General features: G+C 42.1%; 1 protein-coding gene across 1 annotated transcript in view; it reads right to left on the bottom strand.

The window, feature by feature from the left end:
* The window catches only part of LOC121387826 (deleted in malignant brain tumors 1 protein-like), an 81551-nt gene that overhangs the window by 17259 nt on the left and 39492 nt on the right, over nucleotides 1–24800 (bottom strand). The window contains 13 exon segments of the mRNA XM_041519049.1: nucleotides 1357–1564; nucleotides 2414–2521; nucleotides 3143–3165; nucleotides 3167–3481; nucleotides 4703–5041; nucleotides 8298–8630; nucleotides 9559–9885; nucleotides 17476–17802; nucleotides 19764–19970; nucleotides 21080–21184; nucleotides 21845–22153; nucleotides 22622–22957; nucleotides 23536–23910. Coding sequence (XP_041374983.1) covers nucleotides 1357–1564; nucleotides 2414–2521; nucleotides 3143–3165; nucleotides 3167–3481; nucleotides 4703–5041; nucleotides 8298–8630; nucleotides 9559–9885; nucleotides 17476–17802; nucleotides 19764–19970; nucleotides 21080–21184; nucleotides 21845–22153; nucleotides 22622–22957; nucleotides 23536–23910 — 3312 coding nt within the window.

Below are 24800 nucleotides of genomic sequence, written 5' to 3'. Positions count from 1 at the left end.
TACACATACAGTCGAGTTAGGTCCGACGAAATGGCATGCAACTACACATACAGTCGAGTTAGTGCCGACGAAATGGCATGTAACTACACATACAGTCGAGTTAGGTCCGACGAAATGGCATGCAACTACACATACAGTCGAGTTAGTGCCGACGAAATGGCATGGAACTACACATACAGTCGAGTTAGGTCCGACGAAATGGCATGCAACTACACATACAGTCGAGTTAGTGCCGACGAAATGGCATGTAACTACACATACAGTCGAGTTAGGTCCGACGAAATGGCAAGTAACTACACATACAGTCGAGTTAGTGCCGACGAAATGGCAAGTAACTACACATACAGTCGAGTTAGTGCCGACGAAATGGCAAGTGACTACACATACAGTCGAGTTAGGTCCGACGAAATGGCATGTAACTACACATACAGTCGAGTTAGGTCCGACGAAATGGCAAGTGACTACACATACAGTCGAGTTAGGTCCGACGAAATGGCATGTAACTACACATACAGTCGAGTTAGGTCCGACGAAATGGCATGTAACTACACATACAGTCGAGTTAGGTCCGACGAAATGGCATGTAACTACACATACAGTCGAGTTAGGTCCGACGAAATGGCATGTAACTACACATACAGTCGAGTTAGGTCCGACGAAATGGCATGTAACTACACATACAGTCGAGTTAGGTCCGACGAAATGGCATGTAACTACACATACAGTCGAGTTAGGTCCGACGAAATGGCATGTAACTACACATACAGTCGAGTTAGTGCCGACGAAATGGCATGCAACTACACATACAGTCGAGTTAGTGCCGACGAAATGGCATGCAACTACACATACAGTCGAGTTAGGTCCGACGAAATGGCAAGTAACTACACATACAGTCGAGTTAGGTCCGACGAAATGGCAAGTAACTACACATACAGTCGAGTTAGTGCCGACGAAATGGCATGTAACTACACATACAGTCGAGTTAGGTCCGACGAAATGGCATGTAACTACACATACAGTCGAGTTAGGTCCGACGAAATGGCAAGTAACTACACATACAGTCGAGTTAGGTCCGACGAAATGGCATGTAACTACACATACAGTCGAGTTAGTGCCGACGAAATGGCAAGTAACTACACATCACGAATAATGATAAAACTCATATAATACTTATCAATAAGTCTTAGCTTTAATAAATTGTTTTACTAAATTGTTTTTTATGAGTTTTAAAATAATTCATTATGGAGTTATATACCACTCATAGGTTCCCTTTTTGTGGAAATTAAATTATTCTAATAGTTTTCAATATGTAACGTATTACAGATAATTTTCTTTCAAAATGGCAACACATCTCACCTGAATCGATGATTGGCTGGTGATCACACACCACTGAAGCATAACTTCCGGTTGTACAGTCGTCTGTCTCGGTCATGGAACACTGCGTAAAGTCAGTCTCGCCACCAGTACAGTGCACGTGGGTGATGCCAATAGGTTCGACCACGTGACCGAACTTCGACCCGGCCACGTTGATGCCGTACGGGAATCCCAATGACAAGCAAACCATCTTTTAAAGGTAAACATAAAACATAAATATCTTAACTCGTTTGTCCTTAGTTTGTTACAAATGTAATGTGTTTGCGGCTAATAAACCTTGTTTTAACAATTAAAAGTACCTATTAAATACATTTTTGTGTTTAGAATATCGTTGTTTGGTTATATGTTACAGCCAGTGTCTAAAATCAGTCAATTTGGAAATAACTGTAACCATGGTTAGACAAATGATCGGTATGACAGTTGTTGGTTCGCTGATCTAGGCATCAAATAACTGGTGCCTTGTTTTATTGTTTTAATCATCATCATCTCATCATCAACATTGTCAACATGATCATCACCATCACCACCCATAAACGTACGAGACAGATCCCCCGTGCCCCTCCCTCCACACAGAGCTGGAGCAAATCCTAAAATTTGGGCCTAAAAACAGAGATATTCGGGCAAAATGAGCTTGCTTGAAACCTATTCACCATGTATTTCCATCATTCTACCCACAATATTAGTTGTAACCCATGTAAAAATGCGTAGTGAATCGTTTGAAACCCTATAGCTGTTTGGCAGAAATGCTAATATGAATAAATGATGCCATCCATATTCGGAAATTTTCATTTTCTTTTAATTCTGGCAAAAATCAGCCTGTCCCCACCCCACCTAGAAAAAAATGGGAGCCCGTAAGCTTATGTCACCACCTACATTGTAAGTGCTATGCTTATATAAAAGAATATACTTTAACTCTAAACCCAAATAGACTTAAAAAGACTTATATTTAAACCAACACTTTCCATCATATGGTTTCATATGGTAACAACACTTTCATCATATACTTTCAATGGCAGAAAGTATAAAGTTAAAAATTTACTTTTGCATCATCTCTGTCGAAGGTATGTTCGCAAACGGTCAACCAGCGTTTGTTCTTGTAGACTTGCACGGCACCCTGTGATGATTTAAAACCTGAGCCTGAGTCGCACTGAAAATACAGGGAAAGTCAGTGCGTAGAACCTCTATCAAACAGAGCGCTTCTAATCACAACTACTTCAAGGGACTGTCCCCAGTTTTCTGATACTATCATGAGTTTCTGACTTATAGATCCTTTTTAACGACTAAAATACTGTATTAAACTTTAAATTATCAAAGGCCTGTATTGTATAAGATGACGTGACCGGGCCTCCTGCCACAACTTTAGAATTACCGAAGTATATTAGTATGCGTGGATTTAATGGGAATCAACAATTCAGTTTTTAACAGAATAATACAATTTATTTGCTTTTTAGTGAGAGAGATATTTGTTGGCTTGGTGGTTCAAGGAAATATTGCAACATATATAATACATGTTAATGTACCTTAGCATACTGTAGGTGATATTGCACTTTCTCCCTGAAAACTATCTTTACCTCATTTAAACATTGCATCATCTCCCTAGAAAAACCCTGAATCTGCCCATGACCGGTAATTTGTTTAAACTTGTAAATAATGAGTTTGTGCAACCTTTTAATCTGAACACGCATATCAACGTGGACTTTCAGCAATAAAGAAAAAAATAATAATCATAGTACAAATGTATTATTTAAAAAAAATAGTAATCACTCACGCGCATTAATACAATACACTGCAGCGTCATCATCATGGGTACTACATCTAGATGCAGATCCCGCGCTAGAGAGCTCCTCCTTGAAGCCGGAATGTGGACACTGGTGTAGACTGGACTCCGATCCCAGACACTCGAGGTGACTCAGCCATATTGGCCCGGAGCCGCGTCCGTACGGAGATTTGTCAATGGCATAGCCGTCTGTAAAACCAAGCTGTCTGCACACCACGCCTGCTTCCCTGTCGTCCCAGAAGAGATCGCAGACCGAACCCCACACACCACCGACAGAAATTTCAACTCTACCATCGGCTTTTCCACCTCCGGACAGGCGATATGATATTCCTTTGAAAAAGGTAAGTGTGCGTTATTTAACGACATCATTAAAACACATTCATTCATTAATCATCGGCTATTGGAAAAATAGTTAGTCTGCGTTGCTTAACGACACTACTAGAGCACATTGGAAGTAAAACGTTTGATAATTTGACATAATATTATTGTCTTGGAGAAAACTCGCTACATTTTCCTATAAATTGCAAGATATCTTTTATATGCACCTTTCAACAGACAGGATAGCATATACCACAGTCTTTGGTATACTAGTAGTGGAGTACTGACTGGGACTGGAAAACCCCAATCATACAATGAGTCCACTGGATGGTTCGATCCTACAACCAAAGAATTTCAAGCGTGTCCTTTACCGACTGAGCTCAGCTTTATCCCAACACCCCCACCCTCCCTTTAAATATATATATATATATATATATATATATTAAAGGCATATTGTCACAGACCTCTGACCTATTTAATGGTCTAACAAAGTATTACACAAAGAATATAATTTGATTTGTCCCTAAATGTACTTTATTCAACCATCTTCATAAGCACCATACTCCATTTATTCATGACATTTTGTAAAAATAATTGAATTATGGCAATGGCCCATAATTCAAAAACTAAAATTGCCGAGAGGCATAACATGGATTTCACTCCATCATGGTTCAGTTAAGGTGATGCGATAGCTAGATTTAGTTTCCAACAATTAATGTAAAAAAAAATTTATTATCCATTTTTAGAGAAATAAGGTCCTCTTATCCGTGACAGTATGCCTTTAACAGCTAATAACCAGTACGACTACAGTAACAGTGTTGTTGTTTTTTTAAATCATTAGTGAATAAAAACAATAACAGGAGACTATCATTAGCAACAGCAACTACAATATTAGTAATGATAAAGTTTGTTTTCTTTAACGACACCACTAGAGCACATTGATTTATTAATCATCGCCTATTGGATGTCAAACATTTGGGTAATTCTGACATATAGTCTTAGAGAGGAAACCCGCTACATTTTGTTTCACTAGTAGCATGGGATCTTTTATATGCACCATCCCACCTACAAGGTAGCACATACCACAGCCTTTGATATACCAGTCGTGGTGCAGTTTAGAACGAGAAATAACCCAATGGGCCCACCGACGGGGATCAATCCTAGACTGACTGCGCATCACGTGAGGGCTTTACCACTGGGCTACATCTCGCCCTTAGTGATGATAATAACAACCTTTAGTTTTGTTCCAGCAGATGGCTGCAGCGATACTGCCGGAAGTGCAATTCCCCATTCTGTTCCGTCCATGAAACAGACACTGTTGTAGAGAGCGCTCCTTTCCTTTACAACTGACTTCACTTGCCAGGTACGGCAGATCTGTCTCGTCGGTGCTGCTGCCATACTGGGAGGAAATCAAATGCCAGGCTATACCATCCGAGAAACCGCGAGAATTGCAGAAAACTTGTGCGTCAACGTCTTGCCATGCCACGTCACAGATATACCCGTATGTTCCATAATGGTCGACTATTATCGGTCCCGAGGTAGCAGAGTCGGATGCGAAGTGGAATCTGTAACCTTAAATACAAAATGGTAAAGTTGTTGAAGATAATCGACTCTTTAACATCAGTGTATGGTATTTCTATTTAAGACTGTCTGCGAGTATGTCCACCTACGTCATTCGCTACTCCACAATCTGAATGTTTCAAATCCTACGTAGAGACAAGTAAATGCTTATATCAATAATCAGTCGACGTTGTCTTGATTCTTAAACATTTTGACATTTCAAAACGTATTGAAAAAACAAAAATAAATAATAATAATAATAATAATAACCTACAACAACAAAACAAAACAAACAACAACAAACACAAAATAGACCCCCCCCCCCCCAAAAAAAAAAAAAAAATCCCCACTTCAACAAAACAACAAACACAATACAGAACGAAAACAAACAAAAACATACAAACAACACAACAAACAACAGAGAAAATAAAATGACACAACAAACAATAAAAACAACAAAAACACACACAACAAAAACTTAAACTAAAAACAAAACATATTAACAAAAACCCCTAAAAACACCCAACAAACACAAAACACACAAACAAACAAAGAAACAAACAACAACATAACATACAACAACAAATACGTAACAAAGGAAATAAAACAATACAACAAACAAGAAAAACAACAAAACCTAAAACTAAAAAATAACCAAACCCCCACACCCCCAAAACAAAACGAAAAAAACAAGCGAGCACACATACAAGACAAAGAAACGAAACGAACCTAAACAAAAACCCACTCTGTATCGTCAAAATTCTGCAGTGCGCCAAACGGATACAAAAACAATGTCTTCTATAACATTATTAGAACAACGAAGAATGCACCGAGTATATGGGAAGGAATCTGCTAATAAAGAAACTATAAGCTTCAACGAGAAGTATTATACAATGCGTTTTCCCCAGCAGATTAAAACACCTAATAGCTATAGATTAAATTAATCTGAACCCCCCCCCAACCCCCCCCCCCCAAAAAAAAGCCACGTATCCCTGATCAAGATAGTATCTCTGTCGAAACTTCCACGATCCTCTATCAGGTGCTCGTCATTAGGATGACCGCTATTCCCCTTCGTAACAGGATGGTTCGTCCCTCCTGCACCGGCTGTAAGAGGTCTGCCACTCCCAAGACTTGTTTACAAAACCCACACGTGCACAGGATAGAGCTCAATGTCATTAATCAATAACATCAAGCAAAAATTGTTGCCTTATGTACTGATATGTTTTTTGTTGTTTCTGGATTACTTCTAGCCTGCGTAGGGTGGGCCAGAGGAAACCTTGGCCATACTTAAGATGAAATACTGCCATTGCGGGGATATATAGGGAGACATGTATAACTAATATTTCTAAAGGGAACTGACGACCAGAATTGGTTTTGTTCACTCTTTGCCAAAATGAGAGTAGTCCACTATTTCTCTTTTTTTCCCATGGTAATTTTTGGGTCGGGTGGGTGGTCATGCATGCGTGTAGTGGGAATGATGCACAGCTATATAAGTTGCATAAATAAGTAAAACTGCTTTCTTTCAAACAAGGAGCGGGACGTAGCCCAGTGGTAAAGTGTTCGCTTGATTCGCGGTCGGTTTGGGATCGATCCCCGTCGGTGGGCTCAATGGGCTATTTCTTGTTCTAGCCAGTGCACCACGACTGGTATATTAAAGTCCTTGGTATGTGCTATCCTGTCTGTTATGCTGCATATAAAAGATCCCTTGCAGCGGGTTTCCTCATTAAGACTATATGTCAAAATTACCTAATGTTTGACAACCAATAGCCGATGATTTATAAACCAATGTGCTCTAGTGGTGTCCTTAAACAAAACAAACTTTAACTTTCTTTCAAACAATTAAAAACAAAACATTAAAATTTGTTGGACATAACCAATTCTTGTTGTCAGCCCTCGATATTTAAATTAAGAAAAACACTGTAAAAATAAAGGCTAATAAACAGGTACAATGAATACTAATTAATACTGAGAAAACCCCCATAAACTTATATAAATAAATAAACAAACACATGAATAAATAAATAAGCCAACCAACCAACAAATAGATGAATAAATAAATAAAATAAAATGAAATAATTAGAAAAATACAAATAAATAAATAAATAACAGTTAATGTGTCTTCTTTTTTCTCTCTTTAAAACAATAAAATTATTTTTCCTAAAGTCTAAAAGTTTATTAGACCTAAAGCTATGGTCCCGTAGAGCCTGCGTTGGTGTACGATGGGCTACGATGGCCCACGATGGTAAACAATACAATATTATGCTACGTCGCACGAACATCCTGCGATAGGTCCACGATTGTCTCACGTGGTTGTACGATGGTCTACGATATCGTACGACGGTTGTACGACGGTCTACGAAATCGTACGATCTTCTACGACGTCCTGAGTCATCACAGTAAGGTATATAATTTAGTTCAATTCCACTTTCAGTTCAGTACACAACTATTTGAAGACGCGTCCAACAGGTGGCAAGAGCAAGGGCAAGGATAAGGGGAGGCAGCCGGCACCTGTTGTGGAGGAAGAGCCAGAAGAACAAGACCTGATGCAGCAGGGAGAGGCAGAAGTTTGTTTTGTTTAACGACACCACTGGAGCACATCGATTAATTAATCATCGGCTATTGGATGTCAAACATTTGGTAATTCTGACTTGTAGACATCAGAGGAAACCCGCTACATGTTTTCTAATGCAGCAAAGGATCTTTTATATGCACTTTCCACACAGACAGAAAAACACATACCACGGCCTTTGTTCAGCTGTGGTGCACTGGTTGGAACGAGAAAAAAACCCAATCAGTTGAATGGATCCACCGAGGTGGTTCGATCCTGCGACGCAAGCACCTCAAGCGAGCACTCAACCGATTGAGCTAAATCCCGCCCCGGGAGAGGCAGAGGCGGAGGGAGGACGCAGGACGTACGATATCCTACGACGTCGTACAATGCCATACTATATCGTACGTGTCTGACATTTACCTGTGGTCGTACGGTGATCTACGACGGTCGTATAACGATCTTACGATGGTCTACGACGTTGATCTTACGATGGTCTACGACGTTGATCATCGTGGACCATCTTTTGAACATTCCGAAAGATGATTTTCCAACCTACGATGGCCCCCGAAGGCCACAAAATCGTACGTCGACGCAGGATGGGCTCCACGATGTTTCACGATTCTACCATCGTAGCCTATCGTATACCAACGCAGGCTGTATGGGACCATAGCTTAAGTGGTTGAATACCAATAAAAAGTTTAATAATTTGACTCTCACTTTTGTCATAAAAATCGTCTTTGTCATTACAAAGCACGGAAGTGTATAGTTTCGACCGGCACCCGGGCTGGATTTCGCACTCAAGTGGACTGTTCTCATTTCCGTCACAAATGAGCGAGTACCAGTTTAGGCTACTGTCGTCTGCGTTCTGTCCGCCATGTTTGTGCCCATATGCGGAGCAGCAGATACTCCTTCCGCCAATGTAACCCATCTCACGGCAGACGACACTAGCTGTTACGTCGTCAAAGTCAGTATCGCAGACGATGTTCCAAGAAGAATTGTGGTATAACTGCAGGGGGCCCTCTTTGGGTGCTGACGTGCCAGTTGCTCGAACTGTTATTGAAAACAATACTTATTAAAGATACTGTCCTGAGTTTGTTGCTGTTGCATCATGCTTCTAACAGACGTCTTATTTTATCGATTATATCAATGCTCGCATATGCAATGTATTTCTGGTCATTCTAATATTTTTAGACAAACTAGATTTTACCCACCATAGTTTTCATATGTAGGGAACAATATATTTAATGTTTTTTTTGTAATTTTTATATTTTTATTAACCCGAACTAAATTTCACTTTCCAGGGAACAATATATGTTAGGAAATAAATGACGTTTGAACATTAGAAGAATGGGCTGGCACTACTCTATATAAATAAAGGTACAAATATGGCTTGTATCCCCCACTAGAGGTTGTACCCACTCCAGATATCGTTCCTTCTAAGCAAGATAGCCAACGGACTGAAGACAGTCTCTTTAAATTAAATTCAACAAATTCTAATACAAAGCTGTACAGTGCAGTGTTAACAAGTAGCCATTTGGCCTAAAACATTTATGTTTCCGTAAACGTGCCAAAAATAGTTTTTAGGAAGGTCAGGTCAGATTTTATTAAAACAATTGTTTTTTTACTATTCACCCATACAGGTTATGATGAAATGTTCTGTATATAATCTTTTAACCTACATATTATAAAAAAAGCATACAAACCAAAAACAAACATCGAAAACAAATTAAGGTCTATTTGCCTTGTGTTGATTGTTCGATTTTATGCTGGTTTTTTTGGTGTAGTACCTTTATCTCATGCCCAGTAGCTGATAAAAATTTTATTTCATTCACTCACTCACTCACTCACTCACTCACTCACTCACTCACTTATTCATTAATTATACTTATACTTTTACTGTACTTGTTCCATATACACAGAACTCAACAGCAAACCACACAACGAATGGACTAAAAATATATTGTAAAATATAAATTACCCATGTTGAAACAGTTAACCACGACGTCATTGGTGTGGTTAACGCAGCCTTCAGAGAACGCACGCCGCCAGCCCCGATGTGGACAGTCGGCTAACAGTGCTTCTTCTCCAGAACAACGGAAGTCCGCTTCGTAGATGGCGCCACCCACAGCCGGAAGTAGGGTATCGTAGTCTACAGCGCCACCTACGAAGCCCAAAGTTTTACAGAAAACTGAAGCCTCGGCATCGTCAAAATCCTGGCCACACACAGTTCCCCACGAGCCGTCAACCGATACCTCGACTCTTCCTCTTTTACTGGAGCTGCCATCTTTCAGACGGTAGAAGAAACCTGTTGATAAAAGTTAAAAGTTCATGTTTGTGTTGATTAACGACACCACTAGATCACATTGATTTATGAATCATCAGCTATTAGATGTCAAACATTTGCCAATTTTCTGACATATAATCTTAGAGGAAACCCGCTAAATTTTTCCAGGGATCTTTTATGTGGACTTTCCCACAGACAGTGTAGCACATACCACGACCTTTGATATACCAGTCGTGGTGCACTTGTTGAGACGGGGGACAACCCAATCAAAGAATGGGTCTACCGAGATGATTCGATCCTTGGAATGACCTAGATCGTGTCATTAAACAAATATACATTTTCTTTCGTACTCACAAGGCTGGGAGTTTGTGAGAATTTCGGCTTCCTTCTTGTTTGAGGTGAGCAGGTTCACAGGCATATAAAACTGGAAATCTCTGGGCGGCAGGAAATTGCTCCAGGTCAAACATTGATTTTTGTTCAAGGCAAATGCATTTTTTTTACCGCAATTTCTTGTGATGCATTCATGATTCTATTCTTTAGGATTGTTCTTTTTCTTGAAGTGGGTTATTAACGAACAAAATATTTAATGAAAGAACTGTTTGTGCAAACCTACTCTATTACCGCTATTTTCCGTTTGATTGTAAGGGGCGAAACGGAGTCCAGCGGTAAAACGCTCACCTGGGCCCATTTTCACTAAACATCGTAAGCCTATTTTTGCACATAAATGTAAATCTACGACTAAAGTACAGTTCTTATTACTGCTAACAGTACAACTAATATAGTTTGAAGTACACATGTGTGGTGACTCGCGACCAGTCGACGACCGGATGTCGAAGTTGGAAATGGTCCGCCGCCTGACACCCCTGGAGACGGAAAGTCTACTTGTGCATTACCATGTAGAGCTTGGCGGGAAAAAGGAGCTCACCTATTGGACGAGGAGCGTCACGTGGGCACAAAAAGCCAGCAGACGATTCTGGAACCCAGAGGCCCGCTCTCTGGCTGATGAACCGTAATCCGGACAGGCCGAAGGAATCGAGATAATCAGCTAAACCGTAAGTACCCACTAATTATAAGCTTAACACTCGGATAAAGTCACTTTACTGGCGCTGCGATCTTGTGTACGCATCTGCTAATCTGTCAATTACCTTTTTTTTTTTTATTTTATTAATTGTCTTTGGATTTAATTGTTTTCAGGAAAAAGTGAAAATGTTTAATTGGCCGCCATATTGGATTTTTTCGCAAATTAATTTTGTCAAAGTAATCGGAAGTTTTTCATTCATTATCCAGTGCTTCTTATTGATATTTTTGTAGTATTCTTGCATTCTTGAAGTATTTCGGACTGTAAATGACGTAATAATTTTGTTTGTGTGGGGGAGGATTTCAAATTTCACGGTTCGGTTCTAGTGCAGAGAAATAAAGTATTTTTTGAAAGTCCGAAATACTTTGTGTTTATTTATTGTGTTTTTCTGGGAACAGTTCCCGGCATGTCATTTCGTGACAATGATGGGGCTATGGGGGGAAATTTTCATCACCAGAGGGGAGTAAGGGGTGCCAATAGGGGTTTAATTTTCATCCCAGAGGGGGGTAATCCACCCAGGGGTGACGTTGCTTCCTATCCAGAGGGGAGTTACCCGAAAGGGTGGGGTACTTACCCATGGGGGGGGGGGGGGTGGGGGGTGCGCCGGAGGAAAGGTTATTTCATTTCAACAAGAAAGTGGAATATGAAGGCAAAAGTAGTTTTGAAACCAAATTTCAATACATGGCCGAGTGTGCGAACTGGCCCCCACAGCGGTGCAAAGAGGAACTTTGTTTTTCATTACAGGGTAAGGCCAGTGAATATTATGCCCTTATATTGGCTCCCCAAAACCTCCGGTATACAGAGATTATGCACAAGATGGCTAAACGATTTGGGTCGTATGATATGTCGATTTTGGCTCAGATGGAGTTTTTCACGGCTAAACAAAAACCAGGGGAGGATATAAGAGGTTGGGCGGACCGGGTGGTAGTTCTAGCAAATAGAGCGTTTCATGGTCTGCCCGATGACTTTATGTCTTCTCAAGTAACGACCAGATTTTGTCAGGGTTGTGAAGATGTAGCGGCGGCACATCATTTGTGCAATGCAAATCCCCGGACTCTTGACGATGCTATGGATACGTTGTTATGGTGGCAGTGCACCAATGCGGCGCTGAATGCTCGATCTACTGGTAGAGTACCGTGTAATAGAGGGTCGCTCAAATGAGTGTTAGTAGAAACACAGGTAGCCTTGGGCGGGAGACGCCCAACGCCCCCCACTCTGCTATGGAGAGACTGGAAAAAATGGTGGAACACCTGATGACGGAAGTAGCAGAGTTAAAGGGGCGGAGAGTGAGTAGCCCAGGGGGTGGGGAGGACAGGTCGCGTTTTGGTAACAACAGGGGGCAGTTCCAACCTAGGGATAGGTCACCTTCAGTGGGTAGAAGGGAGGGGTCTCCTTCACCACCGGGAAGGGAAAGGCGTGCCTCCTAGATGTTATCTTTGCAATGAGGTGGGACACTTTCGAAGGGAGTGTCCACAGTGGAAGGGAACGAAGTTGTTAAACGGGAAGGGGCTGGGTCAGTAGGCCTTAACCCAGTCCAAGAGAGTAGTGGTAGACTGCCTCTAGCAGGTATGGTACCGTCGGGTACCGGGTGCAGGGCTGTAGGCACCAAGGAGGTGGCTGGCAGTTCTGTAGGGAAGAAATCTGTAAGTTGGGGGGGGGGGGGGGGGTGTAGAGATATGTACACGTCAGGATTCGGCATCCACCCAGAAGCCAACTTTACAGTGTGATCATTGTATCATTATCATGCCCGAAGACCAGACCCCTGGGGGAGGGGATATGTGTCAAAACATGAAAATCGATGTAGCCTTGGGAGAAAGTAGCCAGGATAAAGTTACATGGTGTGACCAGGAGATGAGTATGGCCTCAGAGGAGGCGGTTGCAAAAACTGTCGACGTCGCAGGGGGAGCACCTGGAAAGGGGGTGGCTGTAGAAAATGCGAGCGTGACAGTGGGGGCAACGGGTGAGGTGGCTGAACAGGAAGGGCTAGCATCGGACGAGTCACAGGTAGATCAGACTGTCGAACATGGGGTGACCTTGGAAAGTAGTCGAGATAGGGTTACGATAGGGGGTAACCAGGGGGAGGATGTAGTCGTAGGGACTGTGGACGTAGTGGCAGTAGTACCTGGAAAGGGGGTGGCTGCGGGAACCATGGACGTGGCAGTCGAGGCGACGGGAATGGTGGCTGAAAAAGAGGGGTCATTTTCGACAGTGGTGGTCGAGGGGGTGACAGCACATTCTGGGGGTGTAGTTCTTAGCACCGTAATAGCTGGTGATCATACAGTGAGTGAAATTATCAGAGACTGCTCAGAGGGTGGTGATGTTTCAAATGTAGTGACTACTAGCAGGGACAGCCCAGGTGTGGGTGATGTTCCGGATAGGAAAGAATTGGTAGTAGCAGAAAGGAAGGTAACCGTACCTCCAGAGAGCTGTCCAATGGAAGGGCAGATAGCAGGGGAGGCGGTAGGGACAGAGAAAGGGGAGGCAACGCCAGTCATCAGACTTAAACCTGTAAGCGCTGGGCCTATGTTCTCTGTACCTGTCATTGTAAATGGGTGTTCTGTAAATGCCACAGTAGACACCGGGGCTGAGGTGAATATCATTGAATATGATAGCATGGTGACTAAGCCTAAGGTTATTCGGGCTGTATCTTTGAATACCGCAGGCCGAGAAATGAAAATGGAAGGGATTGTTGTCGGTCCTGTGACCTTGACACTGGAAGATACCCATTTTCAGTCCAAAATGTATGTAGCCCCAATCGAGGATGATATGTTGTTGGGTTTAGACTTTTTGAGGGATTGTAATGCAAAGTTGGATTTACAGGCAGGCACATTGACGGTTGGGGGTAAACCCATTTCTGTGGTTTTTGGATTGATTGGTCAGTCGCCAGTGGTGGCGAAGGTTAAGGTGCTAGAAAAGGTGGTGGTACCGCCAAATTCGGCGAAACATTTTCCTTGTAGTGTGAGCCGAAGTATGCCCACATTTGTGGTTGAGCCGAGCACGGAGTGTGTATCGACATTAGCAATGATGCCATATACGCGACAGGCAGAAGGCGACAAGGCTAGTGTGTGTCTGGTGAATTTGGGTGATAGACCAGTAACACTCCATGTGGGGCATGCTATGGAAGCAGCACCGGTGGTAAATCACAAATTGCCGCCATCTGCTACGGTAAACAGGCTGAAAGAATCTCAGGGTGAAAAACAGGTGGTACCTGAATTTTTGAAAGACATGTACGACAATTCCATTAAGAGTTGAACTCTGAGCAGGCGGAAAACCTGGCCGCTTTGCTGGTTGAGTACCAGGATGTGTTTGCCCAGAGTGATTTTGACTTTGGCTCATTTACCACGATAGAGCACGAGATACATACGGGTAATGCCCGGCCTGTCAAGGAAAGAATGAGGCGAACACCAATTTCAATGAGGAAGAAGCTCATTTACAGAAAATGCTAGATGCAAGAATAATTCAGCCATCTGCGTCTGAGTGGTCTTCTGCTCCCGTACTGATTCGTAAACAGGATGGAGGGGTATGGTGGTGTATTGGCTATCGAAAGTTGAATGAGGTCACTGTCAAAGACGTGTACCCGTTACCACTGACAGATGAGTGTTTAGACACCCTGTCTGGAAATATCTGGTTTTCTAAACTGGATGCTAATTCAGCATATTACCAGATTGGTGTTAAAGCAGAGGACCAAAAAAATACAGCTTTTGTGACAAAGTATGGCCCTTTTGAGTTTGTACGCATGGGTTTTGGGTTGTGCAACGCTCCGGCAACATTTGCTCGAGCCATGAACTTGGTTTTGAGAGGGTTAACGTGGAATGTGGCATTAGCATTCCTGGATGATATTTTGGTCATGGGTAAGGACCAGGGTGATCATTTGACTAATTTGCGGTCAGTCTTTAACAGATTTCGCGAATATGGTCTGAAGTTTAAACCCAAGAAATGTGAACTGTTTCAAACAAAGGTGGAATTTTTGGGTAGAGTGATAGGTCCCAACGGGGTAGAGATAGGCACTGGATATGCCGGCAGTGTTCGGGAGTGGCCTTATTCCCCGGTGCACAAGAGAGGTAGAAAGATTTTTGGGCTTTGCTAACTACCATCGCAATTTCATAGCTAACTTTGCGGAAATTGCAGTCCCCTTGTACGAGATCACGGGTAAAAAAGCATTTATGTGGGGACCTGCCCAGGAGGCAGCTTGGGTTAAGCTAAAAGATGCACTGGTATCCACTCCGATGCTAACATTACCCAACAAAGACGACCCATTCATTCTTGACACGGATGCGTCGGACAAGGCAATAGGGGCAGAGTTGTCTCAGCTGCAGAACGGCACTGAGAGAACGGTTGCTTATGCCAGCTGTAGCCTCACCTCGGAACAGAAAAAGTACTGTACTACCCGGAAAGACTTGTTGGCGGTGATAAAGTTTACCCGTCAGTTCCGCCACTATCTGCTGGGTAGGAGGTTCTTAGTGAGAACTGATCACAACAGTTTAACCCAGTTGTTAAACTTTAAGCAACCGCAAGGTCAATTAGCCAGATGGTTAGAGGAACTGGGTCAATATAACATGCAGATTTAACACCGACCTGGTAAGCAGCACATGGACGCTGATGCCTTGTCACGACTGCCTGTATCACAACCATGCCCAGAATTTAAGGCAGGTGTCAACGTACAAGACTTGCCTTGTGGGGGCTGCAAGTATTGCGTACGAGCCAATGACAATTGGGGCTCGTTTTTTGATAACGTGGATGATGCAGTGCCTTTAGCCACCAGGGTGGATCAACCGACACTGGTACGGCAGGTGGTGTCCGCTGTGAATGAGAGTGCATCAGTGGTGCAGAGTACAGAGTTCCAGCAGTTGCTCACTGGGGGTATTGAGTTCGATCCCCAGCCCAGAATACGGGGCCATTGTGTACACATATAGATGTAGGTGTGGTCCCTAACAAAGTGCTGTCAGTAAATACTACTGAGGACAGTTCGGGTGATAACTCCTTTGTGGGGTACTCGGCTGACCAGGTGAAGGAAAAGCAGCGTGAGGATCGGGATTTGAGACAGGTTATCCAATGGTTGGAAACGCAGGTAGTACCCAGTGAGGCAGAATTGTTTCTGGGCGACCGTGAATCCAAGTGCTATTGGATTAACTGGGACGCGTTTCATTTAGATGAACGTGGGGTCCTGTACAAACGGATTGAGGATGATTCTGGGAGCAGAGAACTGCTAGTTGTACCCCATTCCTTGCGCCGGGAGTGGCTCAGGGTAAATCACGATATTCCAGCATCGGGACTCCAGGGCGTGGAACGTACCAAATGTAGGATGCGTGCCAGGTATTATTGGTACGGTATGTCTAGGGCTGTAAAAAAACTTTGTGTTTACCTGTGTACAGTGTAACCGTTGTAAGAAGGGTAATAGGAAGGCGAGGTGCCCCATGAAACAGTTTCACGCGGGGGTCCCTATGGAGAGGGTACATCTCGATTTCCTGGGACCATTACCCAAGACATTTTTGTCCTTAAAATGCACCATCTTCCTCAGTGATGTCATTTTCTGTGTGAAATAGATGCCAAACACATCTGAACGTATAGCCGGAATAACTGCTAGTCGCAGACGTAAAGTTACGATGTTTCGTGAAATGGGCCCCTGATGCGCAGTCGGTCTAGGTTCGAACCTCTTCGGTGGGCCTATTGGGCCATTTCTCGTTTCAGCCAGTACTTCACAACTGGTGTAACAAAGGTTGTGGTATGTACTATCATATATTTGGGTTGCCGCATATTAAAAAATCCCTTGCTGCTAATCGGAAAAAGTAGCCCATTGTGGGCCTGCAACGGGTTTCTTCTCTCGTTATCCGTGTGGACCGTAACTATATATCCAACACGATATTACCGTAATTAAAGTGTGTTGGGTGTATTCATTCCTTCCTTCTGTTTGGTTGCAGTCCTATAGAAACGCGAGACAGCTGATAACGTCAACAGTTAACAATGACGTGACGTTTCTTAACGACACGGGTTACTATATTATGTGGATGTCGCAGTAGAAGTTTCGATGCAGGTAAGGTTTTAAAAATATTTATCATTATAGATGTGACAATTTATCATGAAATCCAATATTTAGATGCGTCCTTTTACAGACATTTGATATTAACACTGACACACTTATTTTGAGAATGTAACAAGGTCAGATTAATTTGGGAACAGGCAGAGCTCTTGATACAACGACAAATATAATAGTAAAGTTTACACCCCCCCCTCCAAAAAAAACCCAAAACCCTGACAAAAAACCAACACGTTTTTGTACAAGTAATAATCATGCTATTAATCCTGGGATATTAGTAACTAAACAATTAAAGTAAAAAATAGAATAAATGTATGATGGAAAAATGTGTTTATATAAACAAAATAATAAATAAATGTAATAAAATAATATATAAATAAGTAAATAAATAATAAAATAAATGAATTAATAGATGAATGGATGGATTAATGGATGTATGAATGATAAATCAATGATAAATCAATAAATGATACATAAATAAATAAATAAAAATCATTACCGGTTGTATCGAAGCACTGCAGACCAGCGGAGAATTGACTGGAACAAGCCTGAACGGCACCTAGTGCAGTCATGGGGCAATCTGCCAGAGTTTTCTCGTTCCCCGAACATCTAATCCGTGACGTCCAGTACGGTCCGTGGTCCGTCGCATACTTTTGGGATACGTAGTGACTGTACGGAGATCCCTTGGCGAACCCCAGTTCCCGGCATGCAACATGTGCGTCGTTTTGGTCCCAGCCGTCCGGACACACCCGACCCGTGACGTTTAGAAAGTCCACCAGTACCTCCCCTGTGTAGAGGTTACCGCCCCCAAGTCTCCATGACAACACTGTGAAAAACAAAGGATCAGTACCGATATCAACAGGCACGGCGAAGGCAAGTAGACATTGGGGGGGGGGGGGGGGGGAGACTGAGATCAATGGCGCAAAGCAAAGTTTCTACGGGAATTCAGGTCCTGCGATTTCCTGCATTCTACAAGTAAAATTCATCTCTGCATTAAGATAAAGCTTCAACATTATTTAGAACAATTAAAGACCGGCCTCGGTGGCGTCGTGGCAGGCGTACTGGGTTCGGATCCCAGTCGAGGCATGGAATTTTTAATCCAGATACCGACTCCAAACCCTGAGTGAGTGCTCCGCAAGGCTCAATGGGTAGGTGTAAACAAAGGCCATGGTTTGTGCTATCCTGCCTGTGGGAAGCGCAAATAAAAGATCCCTTGCTGCTAATCGGAAGAGTAGCCCATGTAGTGGCGACAGCGGGTTTCCTCTTAAAATCTGTGTGGTCCTTAACCATATGTCTGACGCCATATAATCGTAAATAAAATGTGTTGAGTGCGTCGTTAAATAAAACATTTCTTTCTTTCTTTTTAGAACAATTAAAGGTATCCATACATAATCAAATCTAACGGTTGTTTAAATATTGTATAATAATAATTAAAAGGAAAATACTGGACTAACCCAGGCTAATTTAACTAGGCTTTCAATAACTGGGCCCTGGTTCCTATACAATCTATGTCACACCGTAGATTGCCGCAGACCGCCCCAAGTATGATTTCCCAATACATGTTAACTGTGCCCTGGTTCCTATACAATCTATGTCACACCGTAGATTGCCGCAGACCGCCCCAAGTATGATTTCCCAATACATGTTAACTGGGCCCTGGTTCCTATACAATCTATGTCACACCGTAGATTGCCGCAGACCGCCCCAAGTATGATTTCCCAATACATGTTAACTGTGCCCTGGTTCCTATACAATCTATGTCACACCGTGGATTGCCGCAGACCGCCCCAAGTATGATTTACCAATACATGTTAACTGTGCCCTGGTTCCTATACAATCTATGTCACACCGTGGATTGCCGCAGACCGCCCCAAGTATGATTTACCAATACATGTTAACTGGGCCCTGGTTCCTATACAATCTATGTCACACCGTAGATTGCCGCAGACCGCCCCAAGTATGATTTCCCAATACATGTTAACTGTGCCGATTATTCCCAGATCGTCTGGGGCCTAATTCACGCAACTTTGCGATATCGCAGTGCAATGGTAAAAGACTTGCAAAAAGGATGCTGTGTTGTCTAGCAGAGCCTAAGAGAGCTTTGTGAATTAGGCTCCTGTTCTCATAAATACAGTCGTTTGGCCTGCGACGTGTTATATATAGTATAGGAACCAGGCTTAAGTTACTGTTACAGCGAAGAATATCGCACCAAAAGAGGAGAATGTTAATCGGTTGTTATATTTGAAACATAATAGCATTTACCTGGGTCCAGATTTCCAGAAGCCATCTTAACTCTACGATGTTGTAAAACCGTAGTAGACTATGGCATGCGTCGTTGTGACGTCATAGCTTACGACGGTTTTACTATATTGTAGCGCCAATATAGCTTCAAAAATCTGTAGCCTGTATCCTTACCTAGCCGAAATAACTAGGAACACAGTAGTTTTGTTAACCTGTCGGTATGTATTAGTACTCCGAATATGCATCTTTCCAACTAATAATAAGCGTTGTGTTTTATGAAACTGTCCCTTTAACACATGATTTTTATCTAGTCTGTATTACAAAAGAAACCAAACAAAATGCAAACAGAACATCCAATAATGGTTGCAAAATTAAATCATAGTTACAGGAAAAGGCGGGCGCAATTTGACAAGCGTATTGTTAGATAGGGGGAGGGGTGGGGAAGGAGAGGGATAGTCACAGTGTTACAAACATTAAATGGGGGTATACAAATACGATTTTGTTGAACGACCTCCCCCCCCCCCCAAATACATTTGGAATCAGAACCTGTTGTGGGAGCCTGTCTGTAGCAGACGACAGCCACGTTGTGTCCCATGCAGGTCGTGGTCATAGGTATCTCGTGCAGACAGTCGGTCACGTGAGCTTCAGATCCACTACATTTGACGCTGTCCATCACAGGAGGTATCCCGTCACCCATCGCGCCACAGCACAGTGACTTCCCGTACTGGTAACCCAGCTCGCGACACGCCACACCTGGACGGTGAGCAGACGACATTAGATTTGTTTTGTTTAACGACACTACTGGAACACATTGATTAACTAATTAATCATCGGTTATTGGATTAGAAACCCGCTAATTTTTTTCCATTAGCAGCAAGGAATCTTTTATATACATCTTTCCACAGACTGGACAGTATATACAAAGACATTTAATGTACCAGTCATCGGCACTTATTAGAATGGGAAAACCACCCATGGGTCTACCGAGGGGGTTCGATTCTACGATCCAAGCTGACCAAGCTAAATCCCGATCTCTCAACACGTAAAATACCTTAAACTTACTCCGAATATTTTGAAGGCAAAATCGTACGCAAGCTAAACAACTAAAATTAAGACAGAGTAGTACAGCTTACAATATTTTGCTCTTCAGTTAACGACAGGTAGGCTACCAAAAGCTGTGTCAACAAAAAACTGGACGAAATTTTCATAAAAAGCACGATGTAATGACTATGTAGTTTGCTAATTAAAGTACTTTTGTTCACAAATTAAATGTATATTTTTTTCAGGCATAATTTTGTTGCGCCATTTAAAATTTCAGTAAGTTACTCGTCCTTGAGAATCTGCCTTTAAATTATTCTATTTTGCGTTTCCAAAATACATAAAATGCTATTCTAATACCTAGGAACCGAAATCAACACACCTTTTAAACAACATAGTTCACACAAGTCAAGATTGTCCATAATGGTACGAGACAGAGGGCAGGGGGTGGGTGGGATTGATCAACTGCCTACTAGTGCTGAAGCAAAACCTCAAATTCGGGCAAAAAATATACATTTATTCGGTGAAAATGTGCTAACCTGATACCTTTTTACCATGTATTTCCATAATTCTACCCTCATAATTTGTTGTAATCCATATAAAAAACATATAGTGATTCGTTTGCAACCAAATATAGCTGTATGCTAACATGAATAGAAGTTGTTATCCAGATTTGAGCATTTTCGTTTATTCGGGCAAAAGCCAGCCTGACACCCCACACAAATTAAAGTCCGTACGCCAATGATGTTGCCTACCGAATTGTGGGTGAAACAACCGAATACTAGTTAATAAAAGATACCAAAAAACTAAATGTTTTAACTTACTTGTATCTTTGTCATCCCAATATGTATCACAGACAGCTCCCAGAGTCGCGCCGAATGTAACCTTCAACAAGCCGTAGTTAATGTTGTTACCATGGACTAAGCGAGCTGCAAGAGGCAATGAATAGTGTATACTGCACTGCAGATGTAAAACAAACAAGCCGTAGTTAATGTTGTTACCATGGACTAAACGAGCTGCAAGAGGCAATGAATAGTGTATACTGCACTGCAGATGTAAAACAATAAAGCCGTAGTTACTGCAGATGTAAACACAAACAAGCCGTAGTTAATGTTGTTAGCATGGACTAAGCGAGCTGCAAGAGGCAATGAATAGTGTATACTGCACTGCAGATGTAAAACAAACAAGCCGTAGTTAATGTTGTTACCATGGACTAAGCGAGCTGCAAGAGGCAATGAATAGTGTATACTGCACTGCAGATGTAAAACAAACAAGCCGTAGTTAATGTTGTTAGCATGGACTAAGCGAGCTGCAAGAGGCAATGAATAGTGTATACTGCACTGCAGATGTAAAACAAACAAACCGTAGTTAATGTTGTTAGCATGGATTAAGCGAGCTGCAAGAGGCAATGAATCGTGTATACTGCACTGCAGATGTCAAACAATAAAGCCTGCGTTAACTTTGGATTCAACGGACTGAATTGGCCAATACATAAACTTGACGATTCTTCAATGAAACGAATTAACTTTTTTAATAGATAGCTTTCACATATAGATAACAGGCACCTTGAAGGCAATATAAGCATTTACCTGAATTAAAACATATCACACCAGCAGCAACGCAGGTGATGGGGCTGTTTGGATTCCACAGTACCCTACAACCGAAAATGGACTCTTCAGAACCAGAACACGTGACGTTACTTATCCACACGCGACCAGAATTTCCCCCTGAATACGCAGTCACGCTGGAAACGCCATCTTTAAAACCTAACTGTCTGCACACAACACCAGCGGCGACGTCATCAAAACCTGTGCTGCACACGTGACCCACCTCTCCGTCGTAGTTAATGGATACACGCCCGTGACTGGCACTTCCATCAGACAACTGCACAGCAATACCTATATGCGAGAAAACACGACGTCCAAAGTATTGGTTAAAGGTACAAACGTGAGAGAGAGAGAGAGAGAGAGAGAGAGAGAGAGAGAGAGAGAGAGAGAGAGAGAGAGAGAGAGAGAGAGAGAGAGAGAGAGAGAGAGATTTTTTGTTTAACGACAGCACTATCTAGAGCGTGTGAGAGAAACAATAAAAGGTAAAAATTTCACGAGAACCAGTTTGATACAATGTTAAATGCAGAAGCCTAAATCATAACGAATGTTCCAGAATATTATATTTGAAAAAACCCAACACATTATAAAATAACTAAAAAATCATCACAAAACAACTGCTAATTTTGTTCTCCTGATGTAAAAACGTTACGAAGTTGCATTTCGCGAATTCCAGATATCATATTTGTCTCTTCACAAAATATCTGTATCTACTTTAAATGTTTGCCACGGACGTGAACTACCTGTAACAACTTAACGAACCTTCCTCGTAGCAGATCACTGCAGCACACGGTCGAGGTTCATCAAATCTTCTCGAGCAGCTCTGTCCCGCAGAAAACTGTTTCACAGAACAGTTCGCCAAACCAAGCTCATCCCCTGTGCAGATGACAGCTGCTAATAGTACAGGTCTACTGGTATTGGTCACGACAACTGTAGCCACGCCTCCTTTCCATGACATGTGACGACAAGCAACGTCTGCGGATCTAGCATTCCAAAAGTCAGGACAGACAAGGCTCCAAGATGGCAGCCATTTTATTTCTAGAGGACCCAAGTACGTCGCCGATTTACGACTATCTTGATTAATTCGGACTTGTATATCTGCAAAAGGAAGCACTTAATTGTAGTTCTATTTACTGATCTTGATATGTGTGATAAATATCGTATTAACTGAACTCAATTGGATAACAGGCTAGTTCCATTGCAATTAAAGTGTGACTGCATATGCTTAATTGAACACTATGAACTAGAGCAAAAAGAGCAGCAGGATGTAGTCAACTGGGAAAACACTCGCCTATCTATCTATCTATCTATCTATCTATCTATCCTAGATATCTATCTATCTATCTATCTATCTATCTATTTATCCTAGATATCTATAAAACAAAAGATTCCTTGTTACTACCAAGGAAAAAAATGCTTATAATGTGACAGCAGATTCCCTGTTTGACACCAGCCCATTAATATATGCAATCATCACAATCGTCATAATAACCATCGTCATCATCCACACCATCACCACCACTACCACCATCATCATCATCATCTTCATCATTGTTTGCAAACTCAGATCTACTGTCAGTGTAAGAACTTGTGACCACGACCAGCGTTATCAGTAACACGTTAAATAACTGACTTTTACCTTGAACTAGTTTGATTTAAAAATATGTAACACGTACTGGCATTCAGATTCTTGACGCTGATCTTCTCACGGGCGCAGTATGCCGACGCGTAACGCCCAGTAGGGCACATACCAACCGTATAGCTACATTTAGTCAAATCCTCGAGTCCAACAGAGCAGGAATTAATTGACACGTGATCAGAATCGATGACGTCACCAACCGCGGAACAGCATTGCGCTATTCCATCGGTATATCCCAAGTGTTTACACACGACACTAGCCATTACGTCATCAAAGTGTTGGTCACAAACAGGAAGCCAGGTTTTGTTGACAGCCATTTCGACCCGCCCATAGTTCTTCAACCCCCCTTCGACGAGACGAACTGTGTAAAGAAAACATTGAACAGAATGATAATACCCAGTACGATCAGTATGTGTATCCAATATTTAGTTTAGTACGTTTTAACGTTGTCATACCACTGGATCCACACATACACGTACAAACACGTACGTTTTACGAAAGTAAAATATACCAGTTTTTCATAAATATACCAATTTTCCATTCATATTTACAAAATAGACTTGAAAGTAACATTTTACAACTTTTTTTTTTTATTAGCTGGTGGGTATGGAGATGATAGATATTTACTAGCCCGACATTGAATATTACTAGCCATGGGAGTGGGGATACCATAATCTAGAAGCCCTGCCTATATAGCTATTTGGTAGTAATACAGTATATATGAATTAACCATTGTTATCCACCTTCGGGCATTTTCGTTTCATTCGAGGAAAAATTAGCATGCCTCAACCCCTGTCCCCCGAAACAAAGGAACCCGTACGCCAATGTATTACGACTACGGCTAGAGGACACTTAAGCTAGCACTGTTACATACGTTTTGAAACATACCGTAAGAAACTGTATATAGGCTAACGGCCACTAATGTACATATATACACACGTACGTGCACGAATTTTTGATGGAAATAGATGGTAAAACGGTTTCAAGTTAGCACATTTTGCCCGCTTACCTGTATAACTTTTACACGAATTTAAGGTTTTGTTCTAATACTGGAGGGGGGGGGGGGGGGGGGGGGGGGGGGCAGTTAGCCCGCGTGCCCTAAAGTCTCGTACGCTTATGCTAATGTAGTAATATCTGTCATTCAGCTAATTAATTGTAAAACGTGTTACGTAAACATTCAATATTATGGTTTTACATGTATAGAGGAGGTAACTCAGTACGACGTAGCGTGGTCTGAAACTAGAAAGGTGTGGGAGGTGTTCGAATACGAACCTAGCGGACACCTCTGTCTACATTTCCCCT

This window comes from Gigantopelta aegis, chromosome 2 (genome assembly GCF_016097555.1).
Source record: "Gigantopelta aegis isolate Gae_Host chromosome 2, Gae_host_genome, whole genome shotgun sequence".
Lineage (NCBI taxonomy): Eukaryota > Metazoa > Mollusca > Gastropoda > Neomphalida > Peltospiridae > Gigantopelta > Gigantopelta aegis.
This window is presented reverse-complemented; position numbering and strand designations above follow the sequence as displayed.